The 18,125-nt window shown below is 40.5% G+C and overlaps 1 protein-coding gene across 1 annotated transcript in view; it reads right to left on the reverse strand.

Moving 5' to 3' along the window:
* The window catches only part of DENND2B (DENN domain containing 2B), a 99,229-nt gene that overhangs the window by 53,158 nt on the left and 27,946 nt on the right, over positions 1-18,125 (reverse strand). Inside the window, 3 exon segments of the mRNA XM_074149917.1 lie at positions 923-1,138; positions 3,603-3,746; positions 17,937-18,118. Coding sequence (XP_074006018.1) covers positions 923-1,138; positions 3,603-3,746; positions 17,937-18,118 — 542 coding nt within the window.

The following is an 18,125-nucleotide window of genomic DNA, read 5'->3' on the forward strand; positions in this document are numbered from 1 at the left end:
GTATGTTAATTTGTGTCATTAAATAGTATATTCCAAGGAAGTAAAAATACAGTAAATATTAAGGACATAGGGTTTCCTCCTTTTTGTTTGTTCCCTGCTTAGACAGAATTTCAGACTAATTGACAGGAATATAAAAATCTCCCTCTAGTCACAGTATTTACAGCTACGTATTTTGAAATATGCTCTCTGATAAGAACAGGAAAGAGCTGAATATACGGTAAAAATCAACTTTGTTCACAAGCCAAAAATAAATATATTGGCTGTTGTTCCCCACCTCTATTGCTATTGTAATAGAAAAGGTTTGTTGGGTTTTGCTGTTGTTTGGTGGCTTGTGATTTTTTCACATTGCATTTTGAATTGGAAACCCCCTTGAAAATTGGAAAATTAATTTTTACTTCAAATTCATCAAAACAACAGGGTTATCAGGACGGGTTAGATTGTGAGTAAATGAAGGAAAACATATTAGGCCAGTAATAGTTATTTTCCTGAGATCAGTAAACAAATGAGGAGGGAAAAAAAACACTTCAAACACTGCAGCATGTTATATATAATAATTACTTGGCCATCACCCGTTCAAAATCATAAAGTTAAGTACAAAATAATGCTCTGACCCACAATGCTTAAAGAAAAGTGTGGAAAAGAGAATTGGCTTGGAATCAACTCTGTGCAAAGATGGCAATCAGATGTTTGATACTCTTAGACCAGGGCAGTTACCCACTTCTCAGGAAGGGATTTTCACGGAACAGCATATGTAAAAACAGTATGTCTTAGCTCCTGAGAGTTACTGTTTCTGTTTTGATCTCAATTTTCCTTTAGGATACAAAAATAGCTTTCAGTGATGGCTAAAGGCTGGATAAGACTTTGCAAGCTCTTGCAGACAGGTGACCTATCCTCAGCATAAGCCTGATCACCCTGCCAGTACCTTTGGGATCCTCCTGGCCCGCCGTGTAGACAGCAGCTCACTTGTGGTACTCAGACTGTCCTCATTGAGGCTGGAAGGGGAGGAGGGAATGCCAAGATGAGCCAGCAGCAGCATGTCATCGTGGCTGTGCCGCTTGGGCAGCCGTGGTAAGCGATGGCTCTTCCTTTCTGACCAGTTCCCAATGCGCAGAGACTGGCTGCTGGGCTTTGAAGGTAGCTGCAGGAACAAGAACAGCTTGAACTCTTCCCCTCCTCAGTAACACTTGGTGCAAAAGCAGCTCTTTGTGAATGAATGGTGGCTACACAAGGACATCAGGCCAGGGTATGCGTGAAGGGGAGGTTTAAGGTCAAAATGAAGAGACAGGGGTCAATACCTAAGACTTTAAAGTTCAAAGAAAACAATACAACTTTGGCTCATTTCCATGCACCTACATCACATCAACTCTATGATCCTTCAAACCTAACTTAAAGGCTTGACTGACATCAGAACACTGAGCCAATGGGCCTGATCCATCTCTTTCACTTGCAGAGGATTAAGCACCAAGTAACAGCTATCTTTAAAAAACTGGAGCTCTTTTGGAGCGGTCCTTCGAGCAGCTCTGCCCACCTCTCAGGAAGGTTACTTGTCAGGCTGGTAAGGCTGGGACCCTGCCTTCTCCTCCCAAACACAAACGCTGTAAGAATCTTAACCAGCATGTCTAGAAAAAAGTACTATTATGTCAAATAGCTGTCAATTGGCATTTGCTAATATTCTATTAGCAGTATTACCAGCTAAAAACCTGCAGTAATAAATGTCCCATTTGTTCTACTTGGAGGGCTTACCTATTACAGCACCATATTATCTGGGATTAAGTATAGGTGTTTCTGTACGTGTGGGTTTTGCAGCACAAATACAATGTCATCAATAAAACATTATTTTTATATCTGATTACTTCAAAAACTGAAAGTAACGAATGGGAAAGAGAAGACACAGCGGGATTCAAAATGACCACAAGCCAGTGTTTCTGAGGTCTCTGCTTACCACAGGTCAGCGTGCCAGGAAAATCTGCAGCAGTCTATTCTTTAATGAAAGGAATTCTTTTTGGAGATGATTGTTGAAAGCCTGCTGACCTTCTGATCTCTTCCATCTTGTTTATCATCATCCATGACTGAAAAGTCGTGTTGCTAATCCAGCTATGTTGCTATGCTGGAAAAACTGGGTGATAAATCGTTTCCAAAGCTGCCATTCTTCAGGAAATTGAGGCTTTTCTATTTCTGGTCATTGGAGAATTACCCAGGCCCATACTTGACCTGCTCTTAGTATCTTTTCGCTTTATATATCAGCACAACGACAGCGCAATTATGGCTGGACTGACTCCTGGCAGGAAACTCCTGGCAGCATTTCAAAAAGAAGCTACTAGAATAAAGATAGCCCTGTTGCAAAGGTACCAGAGAGTACTTGTTTACTGAGCAACTTTACAGACATCGTTTTAATCTGTATATTCTTTGGTCACCCAGTGTAAAACAGAGAATGGACAGTATCTTACTATGGACCTATAACGGTTCCTACCCTAATGGTACACAATTCCTGTTAACACACACAGAGCCCTAAATAATTGTTATCCACAGTATGTCTCTCACTATGAGGTTATCTTTGTGACTGCAGTTTCTGTTTCGCCTTACTCTGCCTGACTGCTACTTTTCACTTGTTCCCTTTTCAGTAGCTTTACTGAAAACACACCTGTTTTACAAATGATGTGCTTGGTGCATACTAAGAATCCTGGTGGATTCTTCTTTTGTATCTTCGACTGTGATGCTCACATAAACACAAAAGAAGTGAAAGAAAATATATTCAGTTTTGGTTTAGGTCTCTTTACAAGACAAAAATGTAAATTGTCATGGTCTTTTGTTCAACTGCAAATTCTCTATTGATTCAGTGCAAAACAAAGTTTCTTTAAAAGGTATTTTGAATCTTAAAATTAAGTATGTGTTGAAATCTGTATTTTTCCTTATAAGCACAATGATCCCATAAACAACAAAGGAACCTGGCGTTTCATAACATTTACGAAAAACAGACAGCTTTGGAAAATTCACCACAAAAGAGAAAGTCTGCAGAGTTCCTGGTCTTTTACTTTATGCTGTAAACACAACTTAGCCTTGCTAAATGCAGATACTCAGGTTTTTCTGATTATTTTATTATTAATTTATCTATTGGGGGAACATACCTGGCCTTCTCTATTTCACAATAAAACATGCCACACTACATACTTCACATTAGCAAAGTCACAATAGGCCTCCCATAACAATATATTGGCAAGATGAAGCAGCTGACTTTTTCCCTCCTGGCTCTACCAAAAGCCCAGCAGCAAACACAGAGTCTATTCACAAAGAGGTGCAGCCATACAAATAATTTAGGGCCAGATTCGGCTCACAAATAACTGGTGGAAGGATTCTTCTTAAACTCATCGAGCCGTAGCCAGCACAAACAGTGATTGGCTTCTGCAGGGCAGTGCTGAGCAGCTGAGCTAAAGCTGCCGAGAGCGTTCCCAGCAACGATTTATGCATGTGATCTCACTCCTTTTCCAGATACCCTCTATCACTCCATACTACGGCTGCTCTTCCTCCTGTGCCGTGATTGATTTTCTTGCAAAAGTTTTAAATAAGCTTTGAGCACAGAAAGACCGGCGCCGTCATGCCGTTACCTGGGGAGGTGATGTGTATTTCCTGTCCTGCGGCGTCCACATCCTGTGCAAAGAATCTAGGGAATTCTCAGAGAGCTGATGGGATTTTCGGCCCGCGTGACGGCCTTTCAGCTCCACATCCTCATACGGGTTTTCCTTGGGTGACTCGCCTTCACGTTTTTGGTTGTTTTTTTTTAAGAAAAGAAAAACAGACAGGAATGTAAAGTTAAAAAAAATAAAAAAAAAAATCATGTGAACCAAGTGAAAGGCTTTTAGAAAAGCTCCTCAGCTTTCAGCATGACTCATCCCTCTAGCTGCAGCTGGAAGTATTTGGAGGAGAACTTGGCTATGAAGTCGACAAGTTTCTTTGGGTTCTTTTTTACTGCTTTTTTTTTTTTTTCTTAAAACAATAAAATGCAAAGATTTCATAAGATGTGCTTCTGAGCATCCACAGCCGTGGAAAAATTACTGATATATAAAAGCTAAGGCTCATAACTACTTTAAAGTGTATCAGTAGATTTAATAAATCTATAGCAGCCACTAACAGGGTGAAATGAATAGCAATAAATAACTGTTCTTAACATACAAGCCTCACACACAATAAGACAACTTTTATTTGATGCTATCTTCACTTTTCTCCTCGCCTGAGGGAAGGTAAAGAAAGAATAAACACTTCAGCTCAGCAGTGCCAAGAGAGACGATTGGAAAATGTAAAAGATGAGGGAAGAATTTCTGCCCTGACCATACTGCATCCTCAAAGTGTTCTTTAAAACACATACTGCCTCCTAATTAAGCAACTATTCGTTTCAATTTATGTAAAATTTCTATCTCCCAAAAGGAAACTCATCTTGCCAATAATATACAGAGGCTTGAATAGTTAATCACTAAATATGATATAAATGAAAAATACATAAAAAAGGAGCCCGCTCTCTTTGAATTTTTAGCATTTGAAAACCAGAACAAAAAAATTACAGTCCAGATTTAAGTGAGATCCAATACCGTTCAGCAGCCTAAGTACCGGTGGAATAACCTATCTTCTCAAAACTTCTGAATTCACTAAACTTCTCACTGAACTAAGAAGCATGAAGATGAATGAGTGTCATCAGCAAAATGATCATTCTGTATCTATTTCTTCAAACAGTTCATAATCAGCATTTGGTTCAGAACTTCAGTTTTCTCAAACACAGGGTCTTTCAGTTTCCCAACCATTTCATACAGAAAATCATCCCCAAAATGTGACCTACTCAAATTCAAGACTTGAATTTGCAGAAACTTGAATCATGCAGGAAGTTCAAAGCTTTCAAACCAACTTGCTTTTGGTTTTATATCTAAAGATGACTCTAAAATTCGTGGTTTTAGTACAATATATTTTGCAATGCAAGCTACTATATATAAGAAATTCCGATTGTACTACATACTCTATCAATTAAGAATTGAAAACAGAAAGCTATAACATGGTTTATTATTCACACTGTTACAGAAAATAGTCACTGATTTTACAGAAATAACAGTTGAGGCATAAGTATTTTCAATGGGAGCAAGGCCTGGATTAATACCCAGTTCATTTGACTATCAGTTTTTTGTTCTAGGCAGTATATTACATTTCCTCATTGTACAAAAGAAAACAAAAGTAGTTTGTACATTACACTTTATTGTTAAGCCTGGAAGGGCAAGACTGCTTCATTCATCAACTACAGCAATAAGAGTTTTTGCTTAGCAAGTTCATATATTCAGAATACAAGTAAAAATACAGTTTTGCTTTGTTAGTGCGTCATACTAAGATTTCTAGTCAAATAAAAGCACAAGAGTGAATATTTTATCTTTGTTTTAATTAGAACCCTGAATAACTGCTGCTCTTGAAGAATGTTTGAATTGGCAACCACAGCTTATTATTTCATCCAGAGGGAATCTGATTCTAGAGGCTTCACTATCATCGTCAATCCGCACGCTGCATGGAGAGAACACCTTCGGGTGCATGGGCTACTTAGAAGAAAGACCTTTTAATTAATGCAATGAACAGGATAAAACTTAAGCAACAAATATTCCTACAAAGATTTCAAGCAAAAAATGTTTTGGGAGGAGTATGGAATTGATTTGTTCTTCTGCAGGAAGAAAAATAAATAGATATTGCACACTAATTCTGTTACTTGTAAACTCTAGATATGATAATCATAACAACAATAAATGGTCAACTTTGCAAAATGCTGTTGCTTACTCACAGCTAATTGGACTGTACTAGCATAATAAAATTTCTTGTAAGTCCAAGTCAAGTATAGGTCAAGCAAGCGTTTTAGAATGGATTAACAGATTTCAAAATACCCAGATACGTTAGACAGTGCTTAAACATATGCCTCCTTGTGAAAACAAATGTTATTACATTAGTCTGCATAGTATCCAAACTCCTGAGAAGAAACTAGCCGATCAATTGAAAAGAAACCTTTTTTTAAATGTAAAACATTGAAAAGTTTTAGGGTGAACCTCTTTCCAAGACACAATGTAAAACTGAATTGCTTGAACCCAGTTAAACTCAACATTACTAATGTTGACCTAAAATATTAAGTATAGAAACAGGCCCAGAGAAGTCTTGGATGTGAGGAGAGGGAGGAGCAAGGAACCATGAGCAGAGGCTGCTTTTCTGACTCAGATTCTCTACCAAAAGAGAGCTCAGGCCAAATTCCTCTTCAGTGTAATGTGGAGGTCAGTGGAGACACAACAGGGATTTTAACTCTTTCCCTAGAGCTGTGAGAGTTTCTTCAGATGACTGGCTTGCTGTTCAAGAACACTTGTTTCTTTATTTTTCTCATTTGCTTCAAAATCAAGTTGTTTCAGGGTGGTCTTTTTTTGTCTTGAAATTATATTTGGAGAACAAATATGCCTCAACTATTCTTTTTTTTCTTTGTGGGCTTTTTTTTTTTTTAAAGAATAAACTTCCTCACCAGATCTCTGATAATGAGATCTTCTCAGCAATCTGAAACAACCTGGATTTGCTGATTTGGCATTTGAACCCAGTATTTGGTTCAGCCAGTAAATTGAAAGAGAAAATGTATTTGTCTAGATGTTCAGTAATTTTCAAACCGTAGACAACCACCATTTTTTTAGTATATATGCTCTCCCTGGTGGATGAGCCCAAAACCAGATATGCAAAAAGAGCTCTAGGCAGCCCAGACAGACTGGTTTCTGGGTGCCAGGAGTAGGAATAACAAGTGACAAGAAACCCAAGACAGCAAGCAAGCTAAAAAGATGTGTGAGGGTACCCTGAGCTGCCTTAGAGCAGCATTTAACCCTATCACTCTGCACTGTGACTCCCTTCCATGGGATAAAGAACTGGGAACTGACGGCCACCAGCAGATGTAGGTCCCACACTGGAGGGAGGCTCTGGGGAAGGGCTGCAGGGGTGGCTGCTACTGTTGCTGCAGCACAAAAATGAGGAAAGCTTTCATACAGCTGGGCTGGCTCAGAGATTTGCAGCTTTGATCTCTGCATTTCTCCTCAACACCATGACTTTTCTAGTCTCAAGACCCAGGCAAGGAATGTTCACAATCTGCAAGCTGCAGTGCTTTTGCATTCATTTGGATTTGATGCAAAAGGAAAACACATTTCAATGAAAGAGCACGGAAACATCCTTGTTCCTTCCATATGGATGTCTCTATTGGAAGCCAAAAGGAGAAACATTATGCAGCATAGAGAACAGGCTTGTCTCAATGAGGTTGATCCAACTGCCACACAAGACAAGAGCAGTCTATCACTGACATCAAAAGAAGCTGAATCAGACCCAGAGAATGCATATGGTCACACAAAATAGCAAGGCTTTGGCAAATACTGTCTCTAATCACCATCCCTGCTTCCAGATCAGTTCCCTTTATAAGAATTTTTTTAAATTTCCCATTCTCTTGAATTCTACGTACCGAACTGCTGAGTTAACATGCGACATTTATCTACACGATGTTTATCTTCAGAAGACCTCACAGGCAATTTAATGATTGGTCCATAGAGGAAAAAAAGAAAAATTGTAAAATAACCAGTGATCTTTGGATAGTCCTGAGGAATGCAGTGCCTTGAGTTTAAGCATTGATAAGTTTCGTCCAGTGATTGCAATTCCTCACTCCATGATGCTCTGTGAGTCAGTCCCACCGAGTCCAGAGGCAGCACACAATGTTCCTCTGCTCAGCCTCTCACACGTGGCAAATGGGAAGCAGAGGCAGACTCAGCAAGCCTGTCTCACACTGAGAAAGGAGCGAAAAGTAAGGCTGAGGGGGAAAAAAATGCAGGCAGACACTTCTCTATAAATGGCAGAAAGCAGGGAAATGCATCATTTATTTCTAGATGGGAGAAGTAATTATCAGAGGAATGAAATGATTCACTGAGTGCTGATTATAACTCCTGCCTTTTGCACTGCCAAGAAGTGAGAAGAATCAAGCAGCAGGTATACAGTAAGGGAAACGGCTCATCAACTTCTGTTAACTTGGGTCCTAAATTAGGAGCCAATGCTCACAGAGGAGTTACGGTCTCCAGAAGGTGATGCTGAATGCCCAGGTTAAGAGCCTAATGCCTTCCTTGCTGGCCACATAGAAAGCCCAGGCCCCTGAGCTGTACAGATGAGTTAGGCAGAATTACTACTTCACAAATGACAAAGTTTGTATTTCCTGCAAAATACAGCATGTACACAAAATATAGGGCAATTAATGTATTTTAAGTTATAATGAACTGGGAGATGAAAGCTTCAGCTACCATCCCAGGAGAGACTTGGAAAAAAGCAGCATGTACCTCCAGAGGCAAGGAACTGAAATAGAGGCAATAAATAGGCAGGAAAAGAGGCCCAGGTAGGCAGAATGAGAACTGAATAACAGACCGGTAGAAGTACCCAAGAAAACAGTCTGTAAGAACCTGTGATGCTTGTGGCACCTATCCCCTGAACCTTCTGCAGTGTTTCTGTAACAACAGACAGAAAGCGCAATATCAACTCCTTTCCACAGATGATCCCTTTGATGGCACCAACAAATTCTTGAACTACCTTTTTTTGCCCTCTGCCAATAACCTCTGTTCAACTGTAAGTACAGCCCAATTCCTCCAGCTCACACATTTAGTGCACACAAGCCCTTGCAGAAGAATAAGATAAAATACAACTGGGCAAGGAAGAAGCAAGCAGAGAAGGGTGGTTGAGGAATTCTGCTTTTGCTGCTGTTGTAGAGGAAGCAATGGGAATGAAACTCTGAGTGCAAGCACTGCATGAGGGAACAACATGGGATTCATGCGCTGTGCAGACTTGTAGCTCCCCAGCATCTCTGGGCACTTAAGTCCAAAGAACTGCTCAGTGGTGAGAAACCAGGTGTGTTCTGCGCATGCATTGCCTATTTTATTCATAAAATTACACAAACACGGATTCAAACTGCCAGTACTTGAAGGAAAACTCAGCCACTGGGATGTTTACGAGCATGTTCAGATCAAATGGATGAAAACCACAAAATCTCCACACTCTCATAAAGTATCTAAGCTTAGATCTTTAGTGCATAGATGAGTTCTTTCAACATCAGAGAAGCTGACATTGTGCATCTCAGCTGAGGAATTTACCCCAGGAATCTGCAGAAAGAGGAACTATTTCAATATGAAATTACAGCTAAAACACATTATAGCTGCTTTGAAAAGCTATTGCTGACCAGTACTAAGTTGCAGACTGTTACTTGCTTATAATCTTACCATCCAATGTATCAGCTCGGTACCATGTTCTCAGAAAAGCAGCAGAGTATCCGCAACATGCAGAGTGACAAGTCTAAAATGCTACTGGCCTTTTGAGCCATGGTCCATGGAATTTGGAGGCAACAGCCTGTGCTTCCTCAACTTTTCCAGTTTTGCTTTGCCTTGCAGTAAGCAGAAGAAACAATGCAGATACTTTCAGTTCCCTGCTCTCTCTGCAGGGACTGCAGGAGCTTAGAGTTGTAATTATAACAAAGCATTAGGTGGAGAAGAATAAGCATGGCTGATAAACAGATAAGAAATTTCACCCCCTAAAATCATCCATTTAACACTCAGTCCAAAATCATGTGCATGAAAACATGATGAGCAACAGTTAGCACAGCACAGGATCAGCATGCCTAAACTGCTTGCACTTCATAGAAGTTTAACCCTTCTGACTTCAACACAGCATCTGTGAATTTAAACTACAATTTGGGAGAGCAGCCTCATGGTCATTTTACTGTCTGTTTTAGTAGCCTGCAGGATTGACTGAAAAAACAGGCGATAAAGTTGACACAACTGTCCAAAGAAGCTGTAGTGGATGGTATAGCTCTGAGGCAGGCTCCACAAAGAAAAATGGGGATCTAAATAAAGCAGATGATTATTAAAAATAACTGAAATCCATGTATCCCAATGTAACAACAAAGCAGCAACCTGATCATCAACAGGATCAGATAGCTAGAGTATTTGGCCTTTCTTTGACAGACCCATATGGATACTGTTTGATTTAATGTGCTCTGGCTGCCATTACCCGACACTGTCTATTATTAAAATTGCCACAATTACACTTTCCAAAAACTCACATGCCTTTTAGACTGTGAGAGGCAGACTAGGGGTGTGGAAGAAGACAGGGAGATACATTTCCCTGATCACTGCCTGCATCATCATTTTGTATCAATCCTAGCTCTGTCTTTGGCTAATAACTATCCAGAGACATCCTAGTAAAGATCTAACTAAACACCCAAAATGTTTTCAGAGAAGCAAAACTAGCACAGCACAGCTAGCAGAGGTACAATCTCTCCAAGTTTGCTTCAACTTCACAGCAGCCCAGGAATTCCAGTTTCTCCCACTACAACCCTTTTGATGTGAGATGATAATATGACAGACAATAATGCGATGCAAAAGCATGACAGGCAATAATGTGGTATGTGATGATGGGATTTTACTGGAAAGATCAGCTTGCTGTCTTTCTAACCTTTTTCCACATTTACTGGAAGAACTTTGCAAATGTTCTAATTTGAAAGCAATGTCAAGCTGGAACATCTTCCAACTGGACCTCAGTCGTCATTTCTGCAGCTCTTGGCACGCACAATGGAGATTCAGTAAAACAGCTAAATCATCCCATTTGTTACATGACATGCACTATGTCCAATTTACATCAGAATTCCAAACAACTAATCAGTTTAGGAGAGACAAGGTCCCTTACCAGGAGGGATAAAGGGTGTGACACGCTGTTCTGGAGTCCACAGGGAAGGTTAAGCCACTGACATTCTCTCTATGCTCAGGAACTTGCTTGTAGGTCCACACCTGCCTATTTTAACCGCTCAGGCACCCACATGGGTTAGGCTGCCCTGACACTCCACTTAGTAATGCTGATTTGAGACAGATTGTTCCATCTCCTCTCTTATGAATTCTGATATATTGGGAAATATCTGAGAGACCCAGATTCACCCATTTTCATCTATCTGGAAAAGACTGTACTTAACCAAGTACAACAACAACCTGGCTCTCACTAATTTCAAGGAGAGATGGCTACACCAAAAGGACATTTTGCTCCCTGAGTGATGACCTGAAACCTATATACAAGCCTTATGTGGATACGATTTTACTCAAAAAAAAAAAAAAAAAAAAAAAAAAAAAAAGAAAAAAGGAACTCTTCTAGGGCTGGTACCAATCTGACTAGTTTGGGGCTTTGTAAGGATTTATTTTCCACTCAACTCTGACTGTGAAGAAGGCCCATGCAAACCTGCAGCTAATTGTCCTGTTATAGTGCAAAAGTAAACAAGAAGCTGATTCTCCCCAAACTGAAGTGATACGCTCAACTTGACACTGGAAAACAACTAAACAAATGTGTCAATTGGGTGTCAATTGTAACAACGTTCAATTATACACCTCCAGAAGCACAGTTATTAAGTTGCTATCATCAGTCTAACTCCTCTTAAGGTGCAAAACATATTTGTCAAGAGATGCTTCAGCTATTCAAAAGGCTCGAAGTCTCCTAAATGTGACACTGAACAAGTCCAAAGAGCAGAAGGGTGCATAAGAAACCCTGTCCAGGAGGGCCAGCTGCAACTGGAACCATGGATTGCAGGACGTTCCCAACAGGAGCTCACCAGCAAGATCCCATTCAGAAATTCATCCAGGTATTAGAGACCCTACAACATTTCTGGGGCATTGCTTTACTTTCTGGACTGCTTCAGCTTTAGCTGCCAAAGCAGGCACAGTAGCTGTCAGCAGCTGCTTCTCCTTAACTGTCTCAGTTCTGCTGTTTGCCTCGTTTTCTCGCTTTTCCCCCTACAGACAGATTTCCCACACAATTTAACTATCACCTTTTATTTCAAGTTGATCTGAAATGATCTGACTCTGCTGACTGAGAGCTTCACCCAGCTCCAGAAGAGCATTCTGACTGGCTTCATCAAATACTTCTCAACAAACACGAATACAACCAGAGATGGGCCCAAATCCAAGCTCTGCCTCTGAACATTTATTTCTGAGCTGGGAAGAAGTCTGTATCCCCATCAAGAATGTGTGACTTACTCTAGTCTCCCCAACAGACCACAGAGAAACTGTGATGTGGAGATAGGAAGAAATGAGGAGAAGACGGAACTGAGTTCCAAAGCAAGCTTTCAAGCTGGTCTCTACCATCACAGACAGTATCAAAACTCCAGATACACAGGCCTGTGCTCTTTTAGAACCAGAACCCAACTGCTGAATCGCAGCTTTAAAGTAAAAACATTTCAACTTTTAACTTTGCATAATTGTGGCATTGCCTGGAGGAAATATTTTTTTCACAGGAATTTGTGCCACTTGCCTGACCCATACACTTTTGACTATCCCTCTCTTGCCCAGGTTATATGTCCCTCTTTAACAGCTAATCCATCTGCCCAGGTTCACATTCCAGGTGCTGGAGTCTCCTTGAGAAGAGCATTTCCTCAGCCAGTGAGTATTTGATGGACTCCATCTTCCATAGCATATCCTAAAACGTCAGTTGAAAAAATACCTGCATTTAATGAACACGGGAGTCCGACGCTGCTGACTACACCAACTGCAAGGTTAAAGGAGAGGCATATGGCCAGTGATCTACACAGCACTGGGACCTGCCGTCAAGCAGCTCTAACAAGTTTTGGCACTGACACCTATCACGCCTTTGGCACGCCACCTAAGTTCTGGGATAGACCAGGCCTGGCTATATGTAACTGGTATGCATATACTGGTGTCCCCAGACTTTGTGTTCCTAGGGACTCTGATGCCAGTGAAACACCAAAACTTCCTCAGGGCAGTAGCAGACACTTTTGTTCCTCCTCACAGGAATTTGATAGAGAGGAACAAAATAAAAGATCTATTTCAGCCCTAGAGCGATTCCAGCAGATCTATGCACTGGGAAAAGGTCTAGCAGGAACTCTGCCAGCCAACACAAAGGAAGGGCTAATGTCATCCCAAACTGCTGGGCACACATCAATACAAGTGGCCAAGTCAGACAGAGTATGGTTTGTCCACTGCAACCCAGAACAGTGAGCACTCAAAAGAGCTCTGGCTAGAAAGTCAAGCCAGTCTTGTCCCAAAGAAAAGTACAGCCTAACTCCAGCTGGGGACTCTAAAAGACATTAATTCATTAGTGTTATCTTTCATGTTAGTTAACAGAGTTCTAAGAGTGGACCATTGCAATTTAGTGAGCAGTTAGTGAGCAGGCACCAGTCTTGCATGTGAGCCAGTCAGACAGAACAGGAACCTTACCTGGGGCAAGACCAGTACTCTCTGCACTAATATATATATGTATATATTTATATAATGTGGCTGAAATAAATCCATTCTTACACAAAGTGCTCTTCTTACTGCACAAGTAAGAGACTAAACCCATTAGAAGATGAATAACCTGATACTCACACACCTGGTCTTTGTGCTAAATAGTCCACCTATGACTTCACAACAGCAGAGAAGCAAGAAACCCTGTTAGTTACAGACATTCAGGGAGCAAGGGCATTTTAATCACTATCATTCTTCTTGAGAAAAAAAATGTTTTAATGGGGGCCCAGTAGCTATAAGAGCAAATGGCTCTTGCTTGGACAGGGTAAATGGAATTGTGCGACATCAAATTGAACATTCTCAATCTATGATGCAACACACACAGCCCAGCTGAGCAATGGGTCTCCTACACATTTATGTAGTATCCTCTTAGAGAAAATCTTCACCTGTTCTACTGCATCCAGCACTTTGAGGAGTTACAGGCAGAATAAGAAGGCTTGCCTTGCCAAAGATTTCTTCCACTATATTTAATTTCTGAATTGTGAATTCAGTTTCTCTTACAAACACAAACAATAATTTACCTGGTTTTACTAGATTTTCTCAAGTTAAACTTAATATTGTGCCCTTAACTTTGCCTTCACTTTACTCATTCAGCTTTTTTTGGTGATGATAACAAGTGCTTTCTTCTAGATGTCAGGTGAAAAATGCCTCAGAGACATCAGAGGTTAAATTACAATATTCAAATATCTCAACTGCATTTAGGGGAACAGACTGGAAAACTGAAACCATATGGTACATAGGACAGGAAATACTGTTGTCCACAAACACAGCAGAAGCAATTGTCTCAGACATCTCTTAATTCTATGATAGTTTCTTGAATGTGCACAAAGCCAAGCACTGTTTCCCCAACTGGATTCATAAAGCCACATCAATTTTGGTCTGATTAAAGACTCATTCAAAACCACAAGAAGCAAAACAATGTTAAGTTTACTATGACTGCCACATTCCTGTGAGTGCTAGTACAGAGGATGAATGAAGTCCACATGGTTCCTTGCACATGGAATACAGCTCTGATTAATATTAGGAATGTGCAGTCTATACAACTGCTTCTTGATTAATGCAGAATGGATCATTATGTTCCAATCCAATATCTGTCTTGAACTTTACATGCAGATATTTCATCTATTAAAGTGTACAAAAATATTACAAAATTAAACAAAGCATCTAGTTCATAACATCACTGGATTTCAAAGCATAATCATTTTTGGTTTTAATGTATCTTAAAACTTTTTTTTTTTTTTTGTCAAGTCAGCTCTCAAAATAACATAAACTAGCTATAGAAGTTCACAACTGTCCTGGTCATTAAAGAAGGAAACAGTGTAAGGGCACCAGGAGAAAGACAAAGGCTTAGTGTGCGTACACATCAGATGAGGAGGTCATGTAGTAACCTCAAAACCAAGGACTCTAGTCCTAGCAGTTATATATTTAGAAGCTGAATTTCGATCATTATACTAGCCTGAGTGAGAGCACTGAGTACCCCACACTGTATCTTGTAGATACCTAACACTGACTATGCTTTTTAGAAGTAAACCTCTGAGAGAGAATTCACCACTTATCTACAACTCTGCTCTGCTTTCCAAGTGAGGGAGAAACATCCTGCTGAGGGGCACCAGGCTGGGAGATGCAGCGACAGACAGGAGAGCTGGGCTGCTGTTTGGGGGAACCTCAGCAAGCTGAAGGAACAGCTCAACAGGAACTTCAGGAAGTTTAGGAAAGACAAATACGGTCCTGCATGTGGGTCAGAATAACCATGCAGCAGTCCATGCCAGGGCCAACTGGTTAGGGAACAACTTTCAAAGAAAAGGCTGAAGGTCCCAGTGGGCAACAAACTGACCACAATGCAGCAGTGTGTGCCTGTGGCAAGGAAGGTCAACCACACCTTGCCTGTACTAGCAAGAATGTGGCCAGCAAGTCATGGGAAGTGGCAATTGTCCTCTATTTGGCCCTTGTAAGGCTGCCTCTGGGGTATTCACGGTACCAGAGAGGCCAGAGATAGTCTAGAGCAAGGCTGCTAAGATGGCTAGGGCTGTAACATACGAGGTGAGCGAGAAAAGGCTGAGCAAACTGGGACTGTTTAGCCTAGAGAAGTCTTGGGGGGAACCTAACTGCTTCCCTTCCACTACCTAGAAGGGGGTTACTGAAAAGGTGGAGGCAGATGCTTCTTGGAGGTGCAGAGTGAAGGATGAAAGACAACAGTCACAAATAACAACAAGGAGAATTCCGACCGGATAAGAAGAAAAATTCCTTCACAGTGATATCAAGAAAAAAATCTTCACAGTGGAGGTTAAGCTATGGAGCAGGCTGTGCAAAGAGGCAGTGGAACCACGCTCCTAAGATATTTTGAAAACTCAACCAGACATAGCCCTGAGCAACCTGATCTAACTTTGAAACTAGCCCTGGTTTCAGCAGAGGTTGGACCAGCTGACTCCAGAGTCCCTTCCAACCTGAATTTTATTTTATGATTCTGTCTCACAGTAGAATGCTTAGAACATTGCTCAAGATTCACTGCCTTTTTCCTCTTGTGTTGTAACATTTACTTGCATTAAAAGTTTTAATTCTACAGGGAGTAGGGTCAGAGGGGACTTTATTAAATTTATTACTTTTGTGACAATGTTTTAACTACTTACAAGCTTTTAGGGAGGCAGGAGATTCAACCAGCTATAGATGAAAAACCCACTACCACTTTAGGGCAACTGTTTGCAAAGAAAACCCAAAGCAGCAGTGACAGAGTCCTTTCTATCCTTAAAGCAGATGTAAATCTATAAAATAAACTCACTCTTAGAGACACCTCATTTACATGAGTACAAAAGTGCTACTTAAGAGACTGGGGTCTAGCACTACTGGTATAAATTATGCAGATGTGATATACAAAACTATGATAGTTTCTTTAAAGCCAGAGATCAAACTGCTTTGGCTTGTCTTTAATCACGCTTGACAGTTTATAAGAATTGTACTGATTTGGTATTCCCCCCACACTGCCTGCATTGAATGAAGTGCTTCGGAAAGAGGTTGTTAAAAAGCAGTACAAAACAATTAAGTTCTCTGTTTGTTCACAGATCTGAAATTTTGCATTCTCTTCCTGCTACCCTGCCAAAATGCCCAAATTATAATCTGCAGGCAGCTGCCTTATAGTTCCCGTGAGTTGGAAGAGCCCAATTTGATTTTGTTTTACTGAACCCAAGATTTCTTCTCATTTGAAGAAAGCTTCTTACTAGTCCTGTACATTTTATTTTTATATTTAACAAAACAAAGCAAAGCAGCATGACAACCTGATGCCTGGCAGCACATTGACAGGTCCTGAGCAAAGATGAGCATTGTAATTAATGCACAATACATTTTCAAGTGCAAATTGCACAAGGGTCTGGAGAAGGCTAATGATCATATAAGGACATCCTCCACAGAAAAAAACTTTTTAGTATCTCCATAAACTCTCATTTTTAATAGCAGACACTGAACAGCAGCATTTTTGTGTGTTCTGAATGCATTTTTTTGGAATGGTATAGAGGGAGAGTACAGCTGCAAATGGAAAGAGTAAATTCCTGTTTTCACGGAGTCTGACAAGCCAGACAGATTTTGGGTATAAGAAGAAAGAGCCCAAAGCTGTAATTTGTGGCCACTGTTCCTTGCTGTATTAACTGATATGACCAAGAAGAGTTTTGTTCTATCAGCTTTGTTTGCCTTTCAAACATTTGTAAGCAGTATAAGAGTGCCTCTGGTCCTCCTTTTCAGCAGACTAAACAAGCCCAGCTTGTCAGTGTCTCTTCAGAGGATGTGTGCTCTAGGGCCCCCTGACTATCTTGGTAGCCCTCCAGTTTTCAGTAGATAAAGATTCATTGTCCAAAGTAAAATGAAGTATCATTTGTATCTGTTGTAATAATACAACACTGAAAGAGTTAAAAACAATGCAGATATTCATCACTTGTGTGGAAAATCTGTGCTCTGAAGGGCTGCCCAATTTTCAGTAATTATAACAACTTTTTTGATGTTAAAAGAATGTATGCATAGGCCATACATTTCCTTCTAAGACCAAAAGAAACATGTTTTTCTTGTGAAGCTTAATCAAAACAGTGTTTTGGTTGCGCATTCCTGATGGTTCTATAGCTAAAGGAAATTAATTTTTCTTTAACCAGCAACTGGGACTTAGGGAAGACCAGGAATGGTGCTACAAACAATGGCTTTTGGAAAGTCTTGAAAAGCTCAGGCTGACCACACAAGGACCTGTGAGGTTAATCTTGCTATTGGATAGTTCTGTAAACACGATCTCAACTTCAGTTCTTTACATTTTTACACCACTCAAGGCTCCAACCCATGGCCTTGATAAAAAGAATGATTTGTTTCTTGAAAAGCATAGCAAAAAGCTGATCAAACAGTCTGTTTCCAGTACCACCCAATGAAGTCCAAAGGAATCAAGACCTCCTGCATGCAAACTAGGAGTTATGTTTGCACTGATGCATCAAACCCATCTACCCTCCACTTTTACTCTCTCTTTACTAGCAGCACTGAATGTTCTTGCCCAGGGCATGTGTTCAACAATACACAGTCGACCCACAACTGCTCCACATCCCACTGTGAGCCCATGTACTGCAACAGGTTCTTACCTACAATGTCTTCATAGGCATTTTCTTCTAAAGTGCTCTTGGATCCAAATTTATGCTGGCTCTCGGTCCCATTTTCAGTTGGGGAGGGAGGGTACAGGGACTGCAGACTTGATGCATCCTCAAACTCAAAGGATTTTCTAAAGTTTAAAACAAGAAGTAGTTAGTAATTAGAACTCAAAATGACTCAAACATA

Source organism: Numenius arquata, chromosome 6 (assembly GCF_964106895.1).
Source record: "Numenius arquata chromosome 6, bNumArq3.hap1.1, whole genome shotgun sequence".
Classification (NCBI taxonomy): domain Eukaryota; kingdom Metazoa; phylum Chordata; class Aves; order Charadriiformes; family Scolopacidae; genus Numenius; species Numenius arquata.